The following is a 23,241-nucleotide window of genomic DNA, read 5'->3' on the forward strand; positions in this document are numbered from 1 at the left end:
TTAGTTCGCGAGATTTTGATGCAACCAGCACATGGCTGGCATTGAAGCGTGCAGTCACATGGGTGAACACGATCGAAGCGCCTCTGGGAGATGTCGCGTGAACCATTTACAACAGATAGCCGATACAAGAACCCGCCAAATTCGCTTCATGATGACAGCAGCGAAATGCCAAATCTGACCTTCAAAATACCTTCGTCAGCTGGCCGCGCTTCGCGATTGACAAGATGTGATAAACATTCTGCGGTTTTATCACTGATTTGTGTGCTGTTTTTGTGAATTATACGAAACACAAAGCTACCATATAGTAGATCGGTACATTAGCAAGTGAAATTCTCTACCGTGTGAACAATGTTTTGATAACAAACACCGTGCGGATCCATTCAGACGAGCCCACCGTTTCGACGCGTAGTGTCAGCTTCTCCTTCACGTTGTTCGGCCGTCGTCTCTCCAACTCCAAGTGCTCATCAACGAAACACGAACACAACGGCGCACAATCCAGCGTTGATAGTAAAACCTACCCACCACAATCCTACACATAAACTAATGTTGCAACTTTCATTGACATTCAGTAGTGCTTTCGATTTCGTTCGGTTCGGTTTGCTAAGGAAAATAATCCAAGAAAGGGGGACTTGCAAATTTGCAAAAACCAAGATAGAGAAGCCTTGCGCTATTCTCTGCTATCATCAGTCGATTGGCGTTCAAGATTTGATTGGGTGTCCGGGAGATATCCGCGAATGGTGGAACAGATAATTTACATTTAGAGATTTTCTGCAAATCTTCTGAGGCGATTCGCGCTCAGTAGTGTCAGTGAAGTCCTGTTAAGTCGTGAATTTTGTCCAAGAAACTTCGAAAAATTTGGTTGTCTGGGGCATTGGAGTTTTTGATAACAATTTGCATTTCCTTCCTACCAACGAGTGTGTCTCGAGCGTCAGAAAATTCCTCCAAACTACAAATTTGCTGGAAAATCGGTGTTTTAGTGATAATTGTGACCTTAGAACCACTGCATGATGTCATCCACTAGTGGAGATCTGCTGGAAGACGGCGCTTTTGCCGCCAGCAAAAACAGTTGGAATCGCCACTATCAAAATAGTGTTGTCCAGCCACTGCTCACAGGTAAGTTCATGTTACTTTTTTTTTCTCGTTGCTCTAATGACCCCGCGTTTGTAGTATCAAATGTAATGAGCGATCGTATCGCAAAACGCGCTCTCTCTCTCTCTCTGGCCTCTGCTTGCGCTGCTCACCACGCGAACGCATGTGACAGTATTGGTCGCACCCGACCCCAACATTACCCCAAATTGGCAACAAATTCATCTCGCTCCCGAATTCAATACAAAAATAACACGAATCTTTGGCGGACTCGTCGTGATAACACACCACGCGCTGCCTGTATTGGTTCGATGTCGGTTTTGTTTGTAAACACGACACCTTACACATGTTTCGCACTGATGAAGAACCCGCCGTTTAGTTGCGGAATCTATAATGACATAAACCATTATATGCATAGTGATAGAGTGTTACTTGGTGCTGTAACTATTATCTTATCACTCCAGACGAGTGGGACCGGTCTCTTACATTTCATAACTGCGACTTGCTAGCAACAATTCGCCATTCGCCGCCAATTTGCCTGCGAAACGGTGGTGATTGTGCGCCCTTCGTTCTCTGGCGTCACCTTCATCTGGCGTTATCATCTCTGGTGAGTGCATCGAATAACTGGCTCATGCAATTATCAGACCTGACCCGCGCTGCAATCTTCGCGCGAAACTTTGTAAAGGGTCTTCCGTTTTGAAATGGCACAGTAGTCAGTCAAATTTCGGACAGATTGAATTCAAATTGCGGACACTTTATTTTGTAAGTTTTTGGACGAAAATTACAGTACACTTGATTATATTTGAGGGGCTTAGAATGCAAGGGGTGTAAGTGACTTGATCGATTTCTCTTCATCAACTTTTTGACGTAGGACTACGTCTTTCATTTCTATACCGGGGTGTAAAATCAAAGTTTCGAAAACGAAAGCGTTACGCTGGAGACCGAGATTTTGAGCGTTAATAGCTCTTAAACAACTGAACGAAATGGTATGATAAACACTTCATTCGAAAGACAAAATGTCTACGCGTCATATACTTGTTACTTTTTCATCCAAAAATTTGTTTCAATAGTCTTAAAATTGCTTTCAAAACAGGCTATTGGAATCACCAATCGGTATATAAGCGAGCGCCGCTCGTAAACCCACTCAGTTATGATTGAACAGCGATTGGAGCATGTTGTCGCTGTTGTTGTGAAGCTAATTTCGTTTATCATGAAAGCGCTGATGAACGGTGTCACCAAGAGCCTGTTTGTGCATGCAAGGCCAGAAGGGAATCCATCTGGAGGAGAGTGATGCCACGGTTCCGCTTGAAACATCGGAGCAGCCGCCACACACACATACACGCGCGGAACTCTCGTTGCTATCATCGTTGCTGAAAAATAATCTGCCAGTTCCCCTGGGAATTGAAAAATACATTCATGCGAACGAGTTTATTTTAATGTTTTCTATCCATATAACACTGCAACAAAATACATTTGGCTTTGTGATTTTTCAATCAATCGCAATTAACAGGAATGCTTCTGAATATTTTTTTCCTCATCAGTGGAAAATTTTCGTATCCAATATTGGATGCATAACATGAAAAACGGAAAATGTTTCACATCGCGAAAATCAAGTCATTTTCGAGCGATTATTTACTTTCTACTCATATAATGCTGCGACCAAATACATTTCGTTTTGGATTTTTTCAATCAAGTGCGATCAACGTAAGACCACGTCTTTCGGCAATTTATTAGAGGTGCAATGAATCTTTAAGAATTCCCGCTCTACGCGCACTGGCAAGCAATGTTTACTCAACAATTTCTCAAACGAGAAATGGGTGTTGTGAGAAAGGATTAGCGAACGCGAAAACGACAAACGGGAGAAAGATATGTTTGGAAGTTGAAGGAAATTGGCAGAAAACTTCTTCATTCTATCATTCAAATAATGTGATTCATACCACTTTGTTTTGCCAGAAAGAGATTATTAATGCTCAAAGGAGGAATCGAGTCCTCCGAGGAAATTACCCAGCGCAAATTAGAGTCGACTATCGATTGCGGCATTCGTACACAAATAATTTTATAATGCAGTTACACCAAAGTGATTTCTTCGGATATATTCACTACATTATGTCATGTATTTCATATTCTTCATTATGAAATCCATATCCATGGCACCTATCGGTATCGAATTATTATCGAAACCACGATTTTCGCTAAATGCTCTATGCTAAATGCTAAATGCTAAATGCTAAATGCTAAATGCTAAATGCTAAATGCTAAATGCTAAATGCTAAATGCTAAATGCTAAATGCTAAATGCTAAAAATGCTAAAATGCGCTAATAAATGTATCCGGTTCCATACTGCTCGCTCTCAGCTCTCTAGAGCACTGAGAGCACAAGGCAGACAATCGGAGATCCCCGTCCGGGATATCTTAGGTAGCCGTGATCCTGATCTTCTGCTTCATCTATACCTGTTCCTCAGAAACGCCGATGTCAACGATTAATGATGTTTCCTTCGTTGTTTCCCCGTTTCATATCCCTCTTATCCGATCTATAAACTTTTACTTAGTCGCGGCAATACATACACACACTCTTTACAGATACACGGACCAAAGATTGTGCAGTCCACTGATCATTCAACAAGAGCCAAAGGTTGTACCGCTCATGACAACTCTACATGAACTGATGATTGCGCCGGTTAGTGACCATTCTATCCTGGATTCCTCGAGTCGAGAAAGACGCATCACGCTAGATATGAGGTACAGACTAGGGGGGCGTTGCTGATTAAGGGTCAGCTACCCAATAGGAAGTATCCCGTGTCGGGCACACGTACTGAGCATTGGAGACAGCAACATCCGAATTACGAAAACACTTGTAATACTAACCTCGAGCCAACCGCGAGTAATCGGTTACATATTACTAACATAGATAATAAGAAAAATTGTCAAAGTATTGAACTCCCGGCCCCGTGAGGCTAACTCCATATGAGCCTTGATAAAAATATATATTTTGGAAAAAAAATGCTCCTTTCAGTTCGGACTGTAAAAAACTTTTCTGAACTCTAATCCATTAAATTTGGAGCCCTGAAAAGGGCCGTTGATTATATGCTAAGCTAATATAGCACGCTCTCCACGGATACGATGGGCCAGCTGGATGTACTTGGGCATGATGTGAGGCGTTTTGCATGAATAGCACACAAATTGGTATCTTCGAATAAGCCTCCTGCAGCGTCATAACCGCGGAACATTGGAAGCGCAATGCTGCAAAGGTAGCTTGCGGATCAGCAATTCGGTCGACTTCTGACAGCGACGAATTTCACACAAAGTTTCCGGTCGATAACGATGTGGTTTCTTCACCTATCCTACGGCTGGTGCGCTTATCCGAGCTGCTTTAGTGTGCCTTACCACCGAAAGACTAACGTGCTGTCTGCGAAAGACCAACGAGCTCGAGTCATCACGGTGCGAGAGTAGAGTAAGAAATGAACGAAAGCAAAGGAAACGTCATTTTATAAACCATAAAAGTATAGAATCTAAACCCCACCCTTATTATATTCGTAGCCCTGAGAGAGAAACGAATAACATCGAAGTAAGTGTACAGTAAGCTTATATAATAAAGAGGGTGGGGTTTACATTCGATACTTTTATGTTTTATAAAATGACACTTCCCTTGCTTTCGTTCATTTCTTACTCTACTCTCGCAACGTGAGGACTCGAGCTCGTTAGTCTTTCGCAGACAGCTCGTTAGTCTTTCGGTGGTAAGGCATACGAAAGCAGCTCGGATAAGCGCACCAGCCGCAGGATAGGTGAAGAAGCCACATCGCTATCGACCGGGAACTTTGCGTGAAATTCGTCGCTATCAGAAGTCGACCGAATTGCTGATCCGCAGCTACCTTTGCAGCATTTGGATCGTGGAATTGCTCAGGACTTCAAAACCGACTTGCGCTTCCAAAGTTCCGCGGTTATGACGCTGCAGGAGCCTTATTCGAAGATACCAATTTGTGTGCTATCCATGCAAAACGCGTCACATCAAGCCCAAGGACATTCAGCTGGCCCGTCGAGTCCAAGGAGAGGGTGCTATATTAACTTAGCATATAATCAACGGTCCTTTTCAGGGCTCCAAATTTGATGGATTAGAGTTCAGAAAAGTTTTTTGCAGGCCAAACTGAAACGAGAATTTTCGTTTGGATGCCATACAGCATCGAGAAAATTCCGGAAAGATCTAATCGTTGCTGAAAAATAATCTGCCAGTTCCCTGGGAATTGGAAAATACATTCATGCGAAAGAGTTTATTTTAATGTTTTCTAACCATATAACACAGCGACCAAATACATTTGATTTCGTAATTTTTCAATCAAACGTAATTAGCTAGAAAGCTTCTGAAGATTATTCTTTCCCATCAGTAGGATATTTTCGTATCCAATATTGTATGCGCGCGCAACGGAAAATGTTTCGTATCGCGAAAATTATATAATTTTCAATCGATTATTGCTCAGTCGCCGAAATTTTCATACTCAGAGAGTTCATTCTCCTCAAGTTTGCCTTCCAAATTGCCAACGTAAACCACACCTTCTCGATTCAATCACGCACGAAAAGCATACTTAAATGGTATTCTGGTGGTGAAACCCATTCATTTTTCGAGAGGCGTCATGCACAAACTACGTAACGCGATAAGGGGGGAGGGGGTAGATGTTGCGTTACTTTCTGTTTATTAGAGATAGGAAATTGCGTTACGTAAGGGGGGGGGGGATTTTTAGCGTTAAGTAATTTGTGCACGATGCCTAAGGACATCGACAAGACAACATCGTTACTGAACGAGCTGAACGGCGAGGGATCGAGGGATTAATTACCTGACCTGACCTGACCTGACCAGTTTGTTTTAACTGTGAGGGAGCGCAGAAAAGCCGATCGATCAGAAGGAGAAGAGAAGGTGACCAAGAGAGTATCAGCATCGAAATACGGTTCCTCGGGAAGACATCGAAGCAGCCGCCACACACACACACACATACACGCGCGCAACTCTTTTCGTTTACTGGTTATCGAGAAGAAACCTGGAAAGAAATGATCGTTGCTGAAAAATAATCTGCCAGTTTTCCTTGGAATTGAAAATTACATTCAAGCGAGTTTATTTTAATGTTTTCTATCCATATAATACTGCGACCACATACATTTGGTTTTGTGATTTGTCAATCAAGTGCAGTTAGCAGGAAAGCTTCTGAAGATTATTCTTCAGAACAAGGTTTTTTGTATCCAATATTGGATGCATAAAACCTTGAGCCTCCAACGTAGAGCTCTCGTTTTTGAAGTCACCCAAATATTTATTTATTCATTTATTCAGGATGGATTTAGATTCAACTTCAAACAAATGATCTCTAAATCAACGATAGTCCTACGTCACCCTTGCGGTTATACCATCGATATAACCCACTTCCTGTTTTTTTCTTTAGTTAAAACATTCCAATTTAAGTTTGATATAGAATCTGATAGGTGAGGTTCTGACCTATCTTCCACATTGTCAAATACAGCTGGGAACATATTTGAGGCTAAGCTATGACCAAAAGAGAGAGTCGATGTACAGAAATCGATCAAATCACTTACACCCCTTTCATTCTAACTGTAAAATGTTGAGCGTTATCTAAACGCCCTAGCTGCCTCGTTGTGATTGGCCCGATTTACGGTTTCCCCAATGCAGTCATCAAAACTAAGCAGCCTTGGAGAAATCGGCAATGCAAATACATGAAAGTAGGGGGAGCTTTTGTTCCCACCGAAATGTGTTCCCTAACAGAGATTTCTAAACCAAGCTGCCTGGAGGAAATCGGCATTGCAAATAGGGTAACACGGGGTGATTTGGTCATATGGGGTGATTTGGACCACCCCTTTATCTCAAAAATTACGGCTCAACTTGGATTTTCTATAATGTCATTTCCTTCTATTGTTGAACCGTATGTACCTAAAGTAAAAAATTATAGGAGGTTGTGTCCAAGATACGACCGCATCGTTGACGTAGAATTACGCTGTTATTTTATATAAGTCGCTTGTTTATACCTTCGGATATTATTCTATAATGCTGTGAAATTTTCGAAACAACTGCTTAGTAGAATAATCTTTGAAATGGTTTTTCATTGTAGAATCAGTTGACGATAATTGATTGATGATTCATTCTTGCCTTTGCAAAACAAAAGTTTGCCTGCTTCGCCATAACGTCAGTTTAATGCATTGATGCATTCTCAAAAGCACCAAAGAAGCCGTTTACATTTTCGACCGACGCGCCGAAATCGCCTATTTTGCTGTTGTTCGTTGCGGTGTCACACTCGCGAAGGCTCGGTTTAGTGCGAGCGCTGCGAGCGCCAACATCGCGTGCATCTATAGATGACGCTTGCCTCGAAATTTTATTGCCCCTGGCAATGCGTTCGTTTTTTGCAGAGCTAGAGCTTGCCTTCCTCTTCTTCTTGCTCATCACACACTACGCGAAACGTCCAATTTATGACGCGGGAAGAAAAACACACGATACAAATAACGAATAACGAACAGAAAAAGCAAACGACGATATCCAAGTTGGATTACCACTGGTGGGGTCCAATCTTAGATCGAAGCGCAGCGAAAACAAAGTGATCTGGATTGCTCAACAGTCCGATGCCGAATGAAAGTTTGCCTTCTTTCTTTCTTTGTTTTGACGTAGGACTACGTCTAACCGGAAGATATAGGGGGTGAAATGGAAATCTAGGCACTGAACAAGTAGGAAAAAATGCAAGATTTGGAACGCTTATAACTCGAGCATTTCTCAATAGATCGCAAAGGTTTTTGCGTCAATTGATAGGAATTATATCTACGCATCTATCACAACGAATAACATTTAATTTTTCTTGAGATAAACAATTGAATAATTGTGAAATATCAAGCATTGTCCAAATGCACTATGTGCCCATTTTTTATTGGTCCATTTTGTGCTCCTCAAATCGTACCGACCAAAACGGGTAACCAGAGCAGCAGCGAAATAGAATGAAGCACGATTGGAAAGAAAAAAGGAAAAAAATAAACGAAACATTGGTCGCAGTCTCACACATGCGTAATTCTCGAGCCAGCCAATCAGCTTAAAAATCCCCGCTCCGCTGCCGTAACGATCATTCTTTGTGTGGACACCGACTGGACAACATCGTTGCTGGACGAGCTGGACGGCGAGGGATCGAGTGCCTTTCTCAAGGCAAGAGGGCGGAGGTGGTAGCGCTGGAGTAGAGTAGAGCAGAGTTTTCAAAGGGCCTTTCTCAAGGCTAGAGACGAATGAATTGCAAAAGTTTAAAGTCTCTATAATACAATACCTTCCTTCCTTCCTTCCGTAATGATCATTCTCATCGAAACCGTACACCACATCGTTTCGCATCACATCACATCAACAAACCAACACGAGCAGCCATGTCTGGACATGACAAAGGAGGAAAAGTGAAGGGAAAGGCCGAGAGCGTTTGGCCAGTGCACCAGTCCACCTAGCCGGCGTTATATAGTTTCGGCCGCTGAAGTGATCGAGTTGGCTGGCAAAGCTGCTCGCGACGATAAGAAAACCCGCATTCAGAACACATTCGATTCGGTGGACATCAAGACAACAACAGACAGTTGCAGCGAGTGGCAAACGCAATCGCATAACGGCAGCGGGTAGAAGAAGGAAAAAGTTTGTTTATACAGACTGCTTTGGTGACAAAACCAGCCACCGTAAAACACGGCGCTTTTCAGGGCCATTAAACCTTTTGAAGAAGAGTTATTAAAAGTTATTCACAATACCAATGCATTCTAAAGTGACATAATATGACATATAATATGAACTGATTTATTTTGTTTATGCTTGTTTTTGAACTTATTGGTGGTTAGGGTCTTTTAAATTGATTATTCAGCTTTCATAGACCCATGCATGCATGTGCTCCCGTGGCCGAGTGGTTAGCGTCATAACTAACATGCCGGGTGTTCGGGTTCGATTCCCGTTCTGGTCGGGGGAATTTTTCGTCAAAGAAATTTCCTCCAACTTGCACTGTGATCACGCGTATTCTAGAGCTTGCCACTCAGAATGCATTCAAGGGAAATCTTAGGGAATTTCCGATTCGTTTAGTATGTATATCGCTAAAATCCGTTCGCGGCAAAAATAGTTATTAACGTTAACTCTATTTCATAAAAACGTGACCTACGAAACTGTAAGTTTGATAACAATAAATGAAATTAATTGCATTTTAATTTTTGCGTGTTGTGTGGGGTGACATGGACACGTTTCTGTGGGGTGAACTGGTCCTACAGGTTTGAGACTTTTCTTTCGTCTAATTGATTCCAGATGCCGCTGAATTACAGACAACTTTGGAAGAAGGAGGAGCTTGAAAGAGCAACGCAGGCCATCGAGAACGGATTTTCATTGACCAAGTATCAAAAGCGTTTGAAAATGCTCGACCAACAGTGAAAAGATTCATGCAGAATTCGAGATAGTGTCAATCCAACTTTTCTGGTCTGGAAACATTGTTACTGATTGTAACATTATCCCAAAATACTTTACATAAACATAAGTATGTTTTTTTCGATGAAACACACACTGGACCAAAGTACCCCACAGACGGTCCAAATCACCCCGCATCAAATTTTAATGTCCAAAAATCATCTCTTTTATTTTATGATATATTTGATAGATTGAAGCTTTATATAATGATTAAACATTATTTATTGAGAGAAAACAAGTGTAGCTCAGTGTACAATGTGACATTTTGACGTAGAACTACGTCTTTCAGGAAGGGTGCCAAATCAGAAAACAGGTCACGTTTTTATGAATAAAGTTAACGTTAATAACTATTTTTGCCGAGAACGGATTTTGGCGATTTACATACCAAACGAATCGGAAATTCCCTAAGATTTGTTTGATATGCTATACATTACAATCCCATAGTCTGTATATGGTTTAAATTGATGAAAATTGGAAGCATTCCCATTTCCTCATACATTTGTTCTGTCCATTTGTGTGCTTTCCCGAACAGAGCTGTCGATAACGAGCAACTTATTGACGAGCAACGAAGGGGAAATCGTAATGTGTAAGGCCTCCGTGAACGAAGGAAAAGAAGAAAAACGGAGGAGGATTTTTGCGTAGAGTATGAACAGTGGATCTCGCTGAGGCAAACTTTCATTCTTCGTGAAGAAATCGACTGAACAACATCGTTGCTGGATGAGCTGGGCGGCAAGGGATCGAATGCCTTTCTCAAGGAAATAGGGGTGGAGGAGTAATATGATGCATAAAGTAAAGTTTTCCAAGAGCCTTTTGCAGGTTAGAGAAGAATGAACTGAAGATGTTTAAAGTCTCAAGCAAGGAAGGATTTCCTTATTTTTTTTTTTTTTGTGTGTCATTTGGTTTCGAATGACAGTAGCAAAACTATCTCCACCAAGGATGAAGGCTAAGCTAATCGAGACCGGAAATATGATTAGAAAGGGCTTCTGTTGAGAAGAGCGCAAAGCGGAGATAAATGTATGTATTTTTAGTTGCTTCATGCCATCGATATATGGAGATTTGTGTGCGTACGTGCGTGCTTTATAACCCGTACGCAAGAATAGTACATCTTCGCTAAAACCCCATTTGTATCTGCTCCCGTGTGCATTGGTCCTGTCGCGATGCAACAATCGCCTATTTTTTTATGCTATGATTGACGATTGGTTGCCGTTGCAATTCATGCAGTCTTAATGATACATATAAACAAGGAGGGGAGAAATATTTACGCTAGGGTATTAGTAATGAATCTCTGCTGAGGAAAATATTCAGCCATTTTCCAAGCAGTTAACATTGTTTGTTTTCTGTCATCAATGCATTGAACTGACGCTATAGTGAAGCAGGTGTCAAGGTTGTGCAGGTTATTAACAGATAGAGTTTATTTCGTTTATTTAGTCACCAAGAACGTAAATGTCGTTCTAAAATTTTTGTGTGTGATTTGGTTTCGCTCGCCAGTAGCAAAATTTTCTCCACTAAGGATGACAGCTGCGCTTATCTCGATCATGTATTGTTCTGCGAGCACAAGAATGAATCATCAAACAATTATCGTCAAATGATTCTACAATAAAAAAAAAATCAGGGCGACCAAACTGGTAGAATGGTTATTTCAAAATTTTCGTAGCATTATAAAATAATATCTACAATTAGAAACAAGCGACTTGAATTAAACCACAGCGTAGTTCTACGTCAACAAAGCGGTCGTGTCTTGAACACAACCTCCTATAATTTTTTATTTAGACCGTATTGGTTTGGAAATATTAGGCGATTTGTTTAGGTGGTCCAAATTCTTCCCCCCTTTTCCCCTACATGCAAGTCGGTCGCATTTTTGTTCCGACTGAAATGTGTTTCCCTAGCACAGACTTCAAAACCAAGGTGTGTAAGGAAATTGGCATTGCAAATTCATGCAGATCAGGGGTATTTTTGTTCCGACTGAAATGTGTTTCCCCAACACAGACTTCCAAACCAAGGTGTCTGGGGAAATCGGCATTGCAAATAAATGCAAACTGCGAGATCTTTTGTACTCGCTTGCCTTTGTGCAGACTAGAATATATTTCCCTAACACGGTCTTCTAAACTTAGGAACCTGGGAAAATCGTGCAGACACTAGAGGCGAATGAACTTTTAAGTTCAAAGCCCCTATAGTATAAAAAGTAGAAGTTGAAATTGGTGATTCATGCAAGCCGGGGGTACTTCTGCGACCGCATGTTTTGTTTTGCACTCCGACAAGTATTTTCCTAACACGGATTAAAAAAGCTGGTACGAACACAACGCTTTGGATCGGTTGTTCAAGATTGAATCGAAGTATATGCCTTCATATCTACCGCTCACTGAATTTCTACGCATATCATTTGATGATTAGGCAAAATGTTGATAACCATTTGCTGCGATAACGCCTAATGCTTAAACAATATGCGTTCGACGTGCAAACCAAAATCGAAACTGAGTGCCTGAAGTTCATAAAATCAAGGAAATTCGTGGTTCGAGGAGTACGTACACTTGAGAGATGCAAACTTCAGAGGGAAATGTAAAATAAAATAATCGTTTGATAATTCTTCCGTTCGCATATTTTGTCGTAGGCATCATACCAAACGTAAAAGGACTGTCATTAAATTTACTTGTAACGAAAAACATAATCTATCACAATGCATGATTTGACCTTACATGGCATTTGTTCAATCTTTTTACTCACAAAGCAAATATTAGGCTGTCACAAAAGTCCTGCGGTATTTTTTTTTTTGAATTTTCATTTGTTCATAAAATTAGTTACAATCATCTGTTTTAAGTCAAATATGCGCCGTTTTGTTCGATGACTTGTTCCCAACGAGATGCCTACTTCATAATACCCCTGTTATAGAAGCTCGCTTCCTTATTGGCAAAAAACTCGGATAGCCAATTTTTACAGGTCTCTTTTGTGGCTAACTTCTGACTACCTAGCTCGTTCGCCATGGACAAAAACAGGTGGTAGTCACATGGTGCAAGGTCCGGACTATACGACGGATGCAAAAGAACCTCCCATCCGAGCTCCCGGAGCTTCTGGCGCGTCACCAAAGAAGTGTGTGGCCTGGCGTTGTCCTGATGGAAGATAATGCGGCCTCTGTTTATCAAAGATGGCCTCTTCTTCATGAGTGCTACCTTCAAGCGGTCCAGTTGTTGGCAGTACAGGTCCGAATTGAGCGTTTGGCCATAGGGAAGCAGCTCATAATAGATTATTCCTTGACAATCCCACCAAACACACAGCAGAACCTTCCTGGCCGTTAATGAGGGCTTGGCCACCGTCTGAGCCGTTTCAGCGGGCTTCGACCACGACCGTTTGCGCTTCATGTTGTCGTAAGTGACCCACTTTTCATCGCCAGTCACTATCCGCTCCAGAAACGGGTCGATTTTGTTGCGATTTAGCAGCGATTCACATGCGTCGATAAGGTCAAAGATGTTTTTTTGCGTCAACGTGTGTGGCACCCATACATCGAGCTTCTTTGTGAATCCAAGCTTCTTCAAATGGTTAATAACGATTTGATGACTTATCCCCAGCTCTTGGCCGATGCTACGGCTGCTACTATGCCGGTCTTTCTCGGCTAATTCAGCGATTTTGTCGCAATTTTCGACGACAGGCCTTCCGGATGGTGGCGCATCTTCGACGACCTCTACACCAGAACGAAAACGTTGAAACCATCGTTGTGCGGTGGAAATGGAAACTGTATCGGGTCCATAAACTGCACAAATTTTATTGGCAGCTTGAGATGCATTTTTGCCTTTGTCATAGTAGTACTGTAAAATATGTCGGATTTTCTCTTTAATTTTGCTCCATATTTGCGACACTATAACTCACGAACGACTTAACCAAACAAAACACTGTCAAAGACTATATTATACCTTTCCAACAAGCTATAGTATGACTCGATACAATGAATACAACCAGAACTACGCGCTTACAACGACACCTCGCGGAAATACCGCAGGACTTTTTTGACAGCCTAATATATTGAATTCAATTGAACTCGGAAATTGTTTCATTCAATCAAAAATTTAATCAATACAAACAAATGATTGCTAAACTAAGGTAGTTCCACGTCAACTTTGCGGTTATATCATAGATATAACCCACCCATTTTTTTACGCGGTTTTCTTTTGCGCGGTTATTTTTACGCGGATTTTCCAATTAACGCGGTTTTTTTACACTGATTTTCCAATTAACGCGGTTTTTTATACGCGGATTTGCGCCGGTTTTGCCACTATGCTTCGTAGAACAGCATTCTCCATTCACCGTGCATTGAAATTTCGAAATGGAATGGAGTGGAATGAGCTAGAAGAAACTCCAAAAGAAGCGCTATCCCGCAGATGACCTGGAGAAAACAATTGATTCTCTGTGACCTGGAGTATCGGTGAGATCCGCGAGCCGGAAATTCAAAAGACCGGTACAGACTATTCGTGACAAGGTTCAAAGAAAATTCCTTACCGGCCCAAAACCAGGCGCATTATCAGTGTTATCTGCAGAATGTGAACGGAAGATTGTGGAGTGGATTGAAAATTATGCTTGTTAGGGTCGCCCAATTGCAATGAAAAGGCTCCTGTGTGGGACAATGTGGGCGCCTTATAGAGTTAAAAACACCGTTCAACTTCATCCCTGGATCCCTGAGAAGAAATTGAATCCTCAAGGCTCCGCCAGGAAATCTAATGTATTCGGAAAACACAGAGCTGCAGTAACAGAGCGTCAACTATGGAATTGGTCCCAGGATGTGCACAAGCAATTCCTGACTCAACAAAATTGAATGGTTTTCGTTTTGAGAAAATATTCCACAATGAATTTTAACAGAATTTAATTTGATACTCCTTTTTGTATAACCTTTATTTTTTCACAAATAAACTATACGACTGAATATAAACCATGATATTACATTTCATTCGATGATTTTATCTTTTCTAATGGAACTAGGATTTAAACTCGAAATGCACGGTGAAGAGAGCCCTAGGTGCACGGTGAATGGTGACATAATACGGTGATAGGTGACCATGAGTTATTCCGGAAAAATGTTCAATGCAACTTATTTTTGATCAGAATCCTAAACTTGTTCAATTCTCATGTTTCTGAGAATTGTTATACTTGGTGGAGGTGTTCTATATTATATATTAGTGCAATGATCATTTTGTTATTACATTAAAAATTGAAGTTATACCAAATTTGCTTAAATGCACGGTGAATGGCGACTTAACGGTACTCAAAACCCCTCACATCCCAAATTTGGCTCCATTTGCTTGATTAGTTCTCGAGTTATGTAGAAATTTGTGTTTCATTTGTATGGCAGCCCCCCCCCCCATAACTGCCGTAATCTTGCAACGTGACGCAAGCGCCAGAGGGAGAAATTTTCAGTACGAGACTTTTTGTAAAATTGCATGTATAAATAATCAGCTTACGCGTACATTACGAAAATCTGATCTGTACAAATTGTGTACACATGATGGAAAAACATTGCCATCGGCTTAATTTTTGAGAAAATGCCATTTTATTTAAGCTATATTACCAACGCCGGTTTATTGTGGAAACAGTAAATTTTAATCGCTGTTTCCACAACCGATTGGCGTTCATTCTTCAAAGTATGTGAGAATCTGTTTCCAATTATTTTCTCCAAAATGCCGCCGTTGAGCGGAGCAAGAGAAAGCATCAGGGAGAAAAGATCTACACATTTTTCGATTTTGTAACATGCGTTGAACAGGCTAACATAGTTGAGAACCCGATTGTAACAATTATGGACAGCACCAATTTTGACGTAGGACTACGTCTTTCATTTCTATACCGGGGTGTAAAATCAAAGTTTCGAAAACGAAAGCGTTACGCCGGAGACCGAGATTTTGAGTGTTAATAGCTCCTAAACAACTGAACGAAATGGTTTATCATACCATTCGAAAGATAAAATGTCTACGCGTTCTATACTTGTTACTTTCTGATCAAAAAACTTGTTTCAATAGTCTTAAATTTGCTTTCAAAACAGGCTATTGAAATCACCAATCGGTATATAAGCGAGCGCCGCTCGGAAATCCACTCAGTTCTAATTGAACAACGATTGGAGCATGTTGTCACTGTTGTGGTGAAGCTAATTTCGTTTATCACGAAAGCGCTGATGAACGGTGTCACCAAGAGCCTGTTTGTGCACCTTAGGCCAGAAGGAAATCCATCAGGAGGAGAGTGATGCCACAAACGGTTCCCCGGGAAGATCTCGAAGCAGCCGCTACACACACACACATACACACATACACGCACGGAATTCTTTCCGTTTGGATGCCATTCAGCATCGAGAAAGATCCGGAAAATAATCTGCCAGTTCCTCTGGGAATTTAAAAATACATTCATGTGGAAGAGTTTATTTGAATGTTTTCTATCCATGTAACACTGTGACCAAATATGTTTCAATCAAGTGCTATTAACAGATGGTTATCGAGTTAGCATAAACCACTGGTGGGCTTCCAGTATCGAGGAAAATGTGGAAGTATCTAATCGTTACTGAAAATAATCTGCCAGTTCCTCTGGGAATTTATAAATACATTCATGTGAAAGAGTTTATTTGAATGTTTTCTATCCATGTAACACTGTGACCAAATACATTTGGTTTTGTGATTTTTCAATCAATCGCAATTAACAGGATAGCTTCTGAAGATTATTCTTCCTCATCAGTAGGATATTTCCGTATCCAATATTGTATGCGCCCGCAATCGATTATTGCTCAGTCGCCGAAAGTTCCGAGCTCAGAGAGTTCATTCCCCTCTAGTTTGCCTTCCAAATTGCCATCGTAAACCACGCCTTCTCTCGATTCAATCACGCACAAAAAGCATACTTAAGCGATATTCTGTTGGTGAGACGCATTCATTTTTCGTGAGGACATCGACAAGACAACATCGTTGCTGAGGGTGATGGACGGCGAAGGATCGAGATCTGCCCTGAAACGCAAGCAGTTTGTTTGAAACTGTGAGGGAGCACAGAGAAGCCGATCCTTCAGAAGAAGAGAAGGTGACCATCGAAGCAGCCGCTACACATACACATACACGCATGGAATTCTTTCCGTTTGGATGCCGTTCAGCATCGATCCGGAAAATAATCTGCCAGTTCCTCTAGGAATTTAAAAATACATTCATGTGAAAGAGTTTATTTGAATGTTTTCTATCCATGTAACACTGTGACCAAATATGTTTCAATCAAGTGCTATTAACAGATGGTTATCGAGTTAGCATTAACCACTGGTGGGCTTCCAGTATCGAGGAAAATGTGGAAATATCTAATCGTTACTGAAAATAATCTGCCAGTTCCTCTGGGAATTTAAAAATACATTCATGTGAAAGAGTTTATTTTAAATGGGAGGCGATCTGGCGTAGTGGTAACATCCATGCCTCTCACGCTAAAGGTCACGAGTTCAATTCTCACTCCCGACATTCTTCCAAAAATGGAAGTAAAAGTGACGAACCAGCCAAATGAGTTGAAAGTCACTATAATACAGATAAAAAAAAAGAGTTTATTTTAATGTTTTCTATCCATGTAATACTGTGACCAAATACATTTGGTTTTGTGATTTTTCAATCAATCGCAATTAACAGGATAGCTTCTGAAGATTATTCTTCCCCATCAGTAGGATATTTCAGTATCCAATATTGGATGCATAAAACCTTGTGCCTCCAACGTAACGCTCTCGTTTTCGAAGTTCTTCAAATATTCATTCATTCAGAATGAATTCAGATTCAACTTCAAACAAATGATCTCTAAATCAACGATAGTCCTACGTCACCCTTGCGGTTATACCATAGATATAACCCACTTCCTGTTTTTTCCAATCCAAAATGCAATTGAAAACATAAGATAATGCCGTCCAAAATCATCCAATGTAAAGATACAGTTTATGCGAGAATGTTTTGAGTTTTGTTACAGGATGCATTTCGATGATGAATTTAGAAAAATGCAGCTTTTCACCAAATCCGACATTTACCCTTCAATCAACACTCAGCTTCGATCCATTCGAAAGAGAAATTGAGCAGGTGGGGAAATAAACAGCGTCAAGAACCTTAGTCCCTTGATACCTGAGGATAGAATACATCATTGCCATCAATGCTGGTAATCAACAATTGAATTGATGAGTTTAAACTAATTAGTTACAATTTTTATGTGCAATATATGATCGATCTAGGATATTTTTTCCAAACAAAATTGCTATTATAAATGTAGCACTGCATGGGGATGGACTGTTTTGGATTAAAATATTTGGCATGACGAGCTTTTCGAAAAGGAATTTTCATTATGCTAAATGTTCATCACGGAAGATGTTGTTATGTGAAATTTACTATCCCTGCTAATCCATCCTATGCTATCAGATTAGATAAAAAAAATCACTTCGCATCACAATCAAATTACGTCACACCATAGGGAAAAAGGCGCTTGCGCTACTTCGTTTTTAGGTTTTTACGGGGTCATTTTCTCACATTTCTGTAAAACTTCGCAGTTGTTTGAAAGCATTTGGTATTCTTTATCGATCCATAACAAAAAAAGTAAAATGTCAATTTTGGCGCTTGCGTCACTTTGCGAGATTACGGCAGCTAAGAGAGGGGCAGAAGTATCTAACTACCATAGAATCATTCATTGCACCCTAAAACCTCCACATGCTAAATTTCGTTTCATTCGCTTGATTAATTCTCGAGTAATGCAGAAATTTGTGTTTCATTTGTATGGTAGCCTCCACTTAGAGAGGGGGAAGGAGTATCTAACCACCATAGAATCATTTATTGCATCCCAAAACCTCATCATGCCGAATTTCGTTTCATTTGCTTGATTAATTCTCGAGTAATGCAGAAATTTGTGTTTCATTTGTATGGTAGCCCCCCCCTTAGAGAAGGGGCAGGAGTATCTAGCCATCATAGAATCATTTATTGTACCCCAAAACCTACATATGCTAAATTTGGCTCTATTTGCTTGATTAGTTCTCGAGTTATTCAGAAATTTGGGTTTCATTTGTATGGTAGCCCCCCTAAGAGAGGGGGGAGGGCTCTCGAACTGTCAGAAGAACCTTCCCCGACCCCAAAAACCCCTACATACCAATTTTCATGTCGATCGGTTCGGTAGTTTCCGAGTCCATAAGGATCAGATAGACAGAAAGACAGACAGACATCACTCAATTTATATATATACAGCCATTCCATGCTAAACCGATATAGTGGTTCTCAGATTTTCGTGAAAATTGGTAGTTTTGTTCTTTATCGCAAAACATTAGACCCGTATTTTTTATTTTTTTCATTAGGGTGACCATTTTCAATTTAAGGTTGTCCGAAAAATCTACTTTTTCTCCTTTTGTCCAAAAATGATTTTTTTTTTTCAAAAATTCATAACTTTTGAACTACTACACCGATTCAGATGATTTTTGGCCATCGGTTTACTTTGAAAAATCAAAACTCAAAAACGAAAAAAAAGCTTCCCTGGTTTCGAGATATGTTATTTGAAAAATCCTCAACTTTCCAGGAAAAATATAAAAAAATATAGCGCCTTTGGTCCCGAGGCCATGAAAACTATAGAAAACAAATATAATCAGTAATAACGAACACATAATTCAAATTTTCTGCAACTGTAGTATTTTTTTCCAAAAGAGACTAATTGGCTTTAATTTAAAATGTCGAACATCTGAATTGGTTCAGTGGTTCAAAAGTTATAAATTTTTTAAAAAAGTCATTTTTGGCAAAAATGCAAAAAAAAAGGATTTTTCGGACCACCCTAAAATGGAAATGGTCACTCTAACAAAAAAAAATACTGGTCTAATAATTTGCAATAAAGAACAAAACTACCACTTTTGACGAAAATCTGAGAACCACTATAACGGTTTGGCATGGAATGGCTGTGAAAATAACGCAAGTTAATACCAAAACTCTGTCCAACTTCTATAAGACCAGGTGATGATCTTGCTGCTTTGTGTCATTGTATACAAAAAATGCTTCAATTTATATTCTAGTGTGTAAAGGGCGAACCCGAAATTATTGCGACACATTCAACAGAACATAACTTTTTTACCATTGGGTAAAAATCAACCAAATTTTGCACACTTTCTCATTGATGTGTATTGTCTACATGCTGTCAAACTCGAAGTCGTGTTTTTCGATTCAACGAAAATGGAGGTGAACCAACGCGAGTCGAGAGAACAAATTCTTTCCAAACACCTGGAATTTCCTGACCTGTCGCACCGGCAGTTGGGAAAAACGTTGAACATTCACCATTCAACCGTCTCCTGAGTGTTGAAGCGGTTTCAGGAGCGGTTGACGTTGGACCACGGCAAAGGAGCTGGAAGAAAACCGGGACCGGAGAACAAAAAGACGGAGGGAAAGGTGAAGCGGATGATTAAAGCAAATCCCAACGTCTCAAGCCGTGATTTGACTAAAAAGATCGGCATGTCGCAGAGCTACGTCCAGAATGCAAAGAAGAGAGCTGGACTACATACATACAAGGTACAGAACTTCCCAAACCGCGATGAGCGGCCACAATCGACGGCTAAAACTCGGGCACGGAAGCTCTACGAGAAGATGCTGACAAAATATGGCTGATGTGTGATGGACGACGAAACGTATATAAAAGCCAATTTTAAGCAAATTCCGGGGTTGGAGTTTTTTACCGGCAAGAGCAAGTTCGATGTGGAGGACAAATTTAAGAAGAAGAAAATGTCGAAGTTCGCCTCCAAATTTCTCGTTTGGCAGGCCATCTGCTCTTGCGGACTGAGGAGTGAGCCTTTCGTGACAAAGGGCACAGTAAATGGCGAGATCTACAAATCTGAGTGCCTCGAGAAGCGCCTTTTGCTGTTCTTGCAGCAGCACGACGAAGCTCCGCTATTTTGGCCAAATTTGGCATCATGCCACTATTCTAAAAGTGTCCTGGAGTGGTATGAGGCCAATTCTGTCCATTTTGTTCCAAAGGACATGAACCCGCCAAACTGTCCGGAGCTGCGCCCGGTGGAGCAGCACTGGGCAATAATGAAGGGGGAACTTCGGAAGAGCAAGAAGACAGTCAAAGACGCGAATGACATGTTAAGAAAATGGAAAAGAACTGAGAAACTGGTACCGGATGACACTGTAAAGACTTTGATGGAGGGCATCAAGCGAAAATGCGTTCAATTTTACACTCAAGGCTCCATCGATTAACTTTTCTTTTGATTTTTGAAGTAAATATATGTATAAAACTACCCTAAAATTTTGGTTTGATTCTAAACATTATAAGAATAGTGGCATGACATTTTCGGTGTCGCAATAATTTCGTATTCGCCCTTTAGGTATTAGTGACTACAATCAGTGCCGAAAATATTCACGTTCACGCCATTCACGTCACGGCGAATTTCAGCCTGCTTGTATTGACAACCTGCTGCACAAGCGAGAGTCGATAAATATGGAACAATACTATCAATGAACACCAGTGCAATGAACATCAACATCAGCTTGCCATAAAGTTCATTTTTCATTTACATATTTATTTTCGCCATGATATTCGTAACATCGAAATTGAATATTATTGCTTGTTAGTGAAAATCAAAGCATAAAATTCAACGTCAACTAATTGAGAGTAAAATCGATTAATGGTAAAGGGAGTCGAAGTCGCCAAAAACAAGAATTTTTGGCGATTTCGGCAATGGAATGTATGGTATAACTCTAGCTATATTCTATGAATCTACTCCCGATTGGCCAGAAATGGCAATTATATGGGAAATGGGTGACAATAACAGACGAGCGAAAAAACGAACATAATCTTGTTTTGATTTCTGGTTTAATGATACTGGCTATAAATGATTAGCAATCATATAAAACCCCTACGATATGGGTATTGGATGGAAGGGCTTAAACAGCGGAAGTCGAATATCGTATTCCGATGCCATTTTGGAAAAAGAGATAGTGGCTCCCGGTTCATTGAAAACCGCCCTAGAAGATCGAAAATGGCGTTAGTGAAGTGGAATTAGATAAAGAAAGTGTTAGAAACTAAGATCGTGTTAGAGCGAAATGGCGATAGTAGAAGATCATAGAAAGCGGAAACGGTAACGGGAACGGACCGTACCCTTCACGCTAAAGATCGTGAGTTCAATTCTCACTCCCGGCATTCTTCCAAAAATGGAAGTGACAAGCCAGCCAAAAAGTGTTGGAAGTCATTATAATACAGTATAACAGAGAAAAAGAAACGGTAACGGGACGCTCAACGCCGTTCAACGCTAAACGTCGCTCAACCGCTCAACACCGCACATCGGTCAAGGCTCAACGAAAGCTAATGTTGCTCTCTCCGGATTCCTGGCCCTTCCTTTGTTTCTAAATATGGAAATCAACCACGTTTTCAATAGAAATTCACTGCTAGCGATGAAGATCCACGTAACGTTCGTGATAATCACCCGAAATTATTGACAGTAATGGAAGTGCCTGAATGCAGACTTTCTGAAATTCGTTCATGCTCTATTCGTTCAACATACCAGACAAAGTTCACGCGTCTCGACTCTTGTGTTATACTCATTATGACAGATATGGCGTTGAGTATCAACAGAAGAGAATTCATCCGACACTGGGAAAAAGCTAATGTCTTCATTCGTGAACAGATTTTGATCATTTGTGGCACTGACTACAATACATTGTATGATTTTCATATGTGTGTGTGCAAGCGCTGAGCGTAAACGGATGTTTTTCGTATTTTTCAAGTGTCAAGTTTATATAAGACCAGTTACATCTTCCGTTGTTATAGTTATTTTGATCAATAAATCTGGAAAAGGCTGAAGGGAAAAGTGCTCACGGAGAGAGAAGAAAGACAAATCGATGCATTTCAATAAGAAAATGTAGGTATCAGAGAGATTGCTCGTTGGATTGGACGATCCCATCAAATAGTGCTCAATTATTTGGCGAATCCTCAAGGATACGGTAGGAAGGAGAGAACTCCACGTAAATCGAAGCTCTCTGGCCGGGATATGCGGGAAATAACTAAAACAGCTTCGAATACCTCAAAATCGCTCATGCAAATAAAGCAATATTTAAATTTCAATGTTACTCGAGTGACAATTCGTCAAGTTTTGATAAAAAATCCTAGCATAAAGAGAGCTTACAAAGTTGAAACTCCTCATCTAACAACATCTCACATCGGAAGACGTCTGAGTTTTGCCAAAGCTCACATGAAGGAACAGTAGGACATGGTATTCTGTGACAAAGAATGTTTCCAAAACAATACGTTTTGCTATACATCATAACGAAAAGTTCTTCAATGTATAGGTTATCTTTACTGACCAAAAAGCTCAATTTGGATGGTCCTGATGGTTTCAACGGGTGTGATTTACGGAAGAAGCAACAGTATTTTTCAACCAGGAATTTTGGTGGAGGCTCGTGCATGTTTTGGACGGGATTCTGTGCAACCGGAAAGCTCCAGATAGCTTTCACATCATTCAAGAATTACATACATGTTGTGGAACCCTCTCTCCTACCGTTTTTGCGTGGATATAGTCTCAAAAAAATCACATTCCAGCAAAAAAATGCTACTATTCATACCAGCAAGGCAATTAACCAATGGATCAAGGACCAAAAACTTAATTTTTTGGACTGGCCGGCTCGCTCTCTAGACTTGAATCCTGTTGAAAATCTGAGGGGGATTCTTGTACGCAGAATCCACGCTAAGGGAAAGTGGTACACCACGACTGAAGACCTTAAGGTCGCAATTTCGGAA

At 40.6% G+C, this 23,241-nt stretch overlaps 1 protein-coding gene across 4 annotated transcripts in view; it reads left to right on the forward strand.

Annotated features, from left to right (window-relative positions):
* The first annotated feature begins 201 nt into the window (after positions 1-201).
* LOC129775209 (nicotinate phosphoribosyltransferase) overlaps positions 202-23,241 on the forward strand; it is a 62,457-nt gene continuing 39,417 nt past the window's right edge. For 2 of the 4 annotated variants that reach the window (XM_055779606.1, XM_055779605.1), the window contains exon 1: positions 202-1,113. In XM_055779606.1, the coding sequence (XP_055635581.1) occupies positions 1,005-1,113 (109 nt within the window). In that variant the 5' untranslated portion in view covers positions 202-1,004. The remainder of the gene's footprint in view (positions 1,114-23,241) is intronic. The other 2 variants (XM_055779607.1, XM_055779608.1) reach the window with 2 other exon arrangements.

This window comes from Toxorhynchites rutilus, chromosome 3, assembly GCF_029784135.1.
Source record: "Toxorhynchites rutilus septentrionalis strain SRP chromosome 3, ASM2978413v1, whole genome shotgun sequence".
Taxonomy (NCBI): Eukaryota; Metazoa; Arthropoda; class Insecta; order Diptera; family Culicidae; genus Toxorhynchites; species Toxorhynchites rutilus.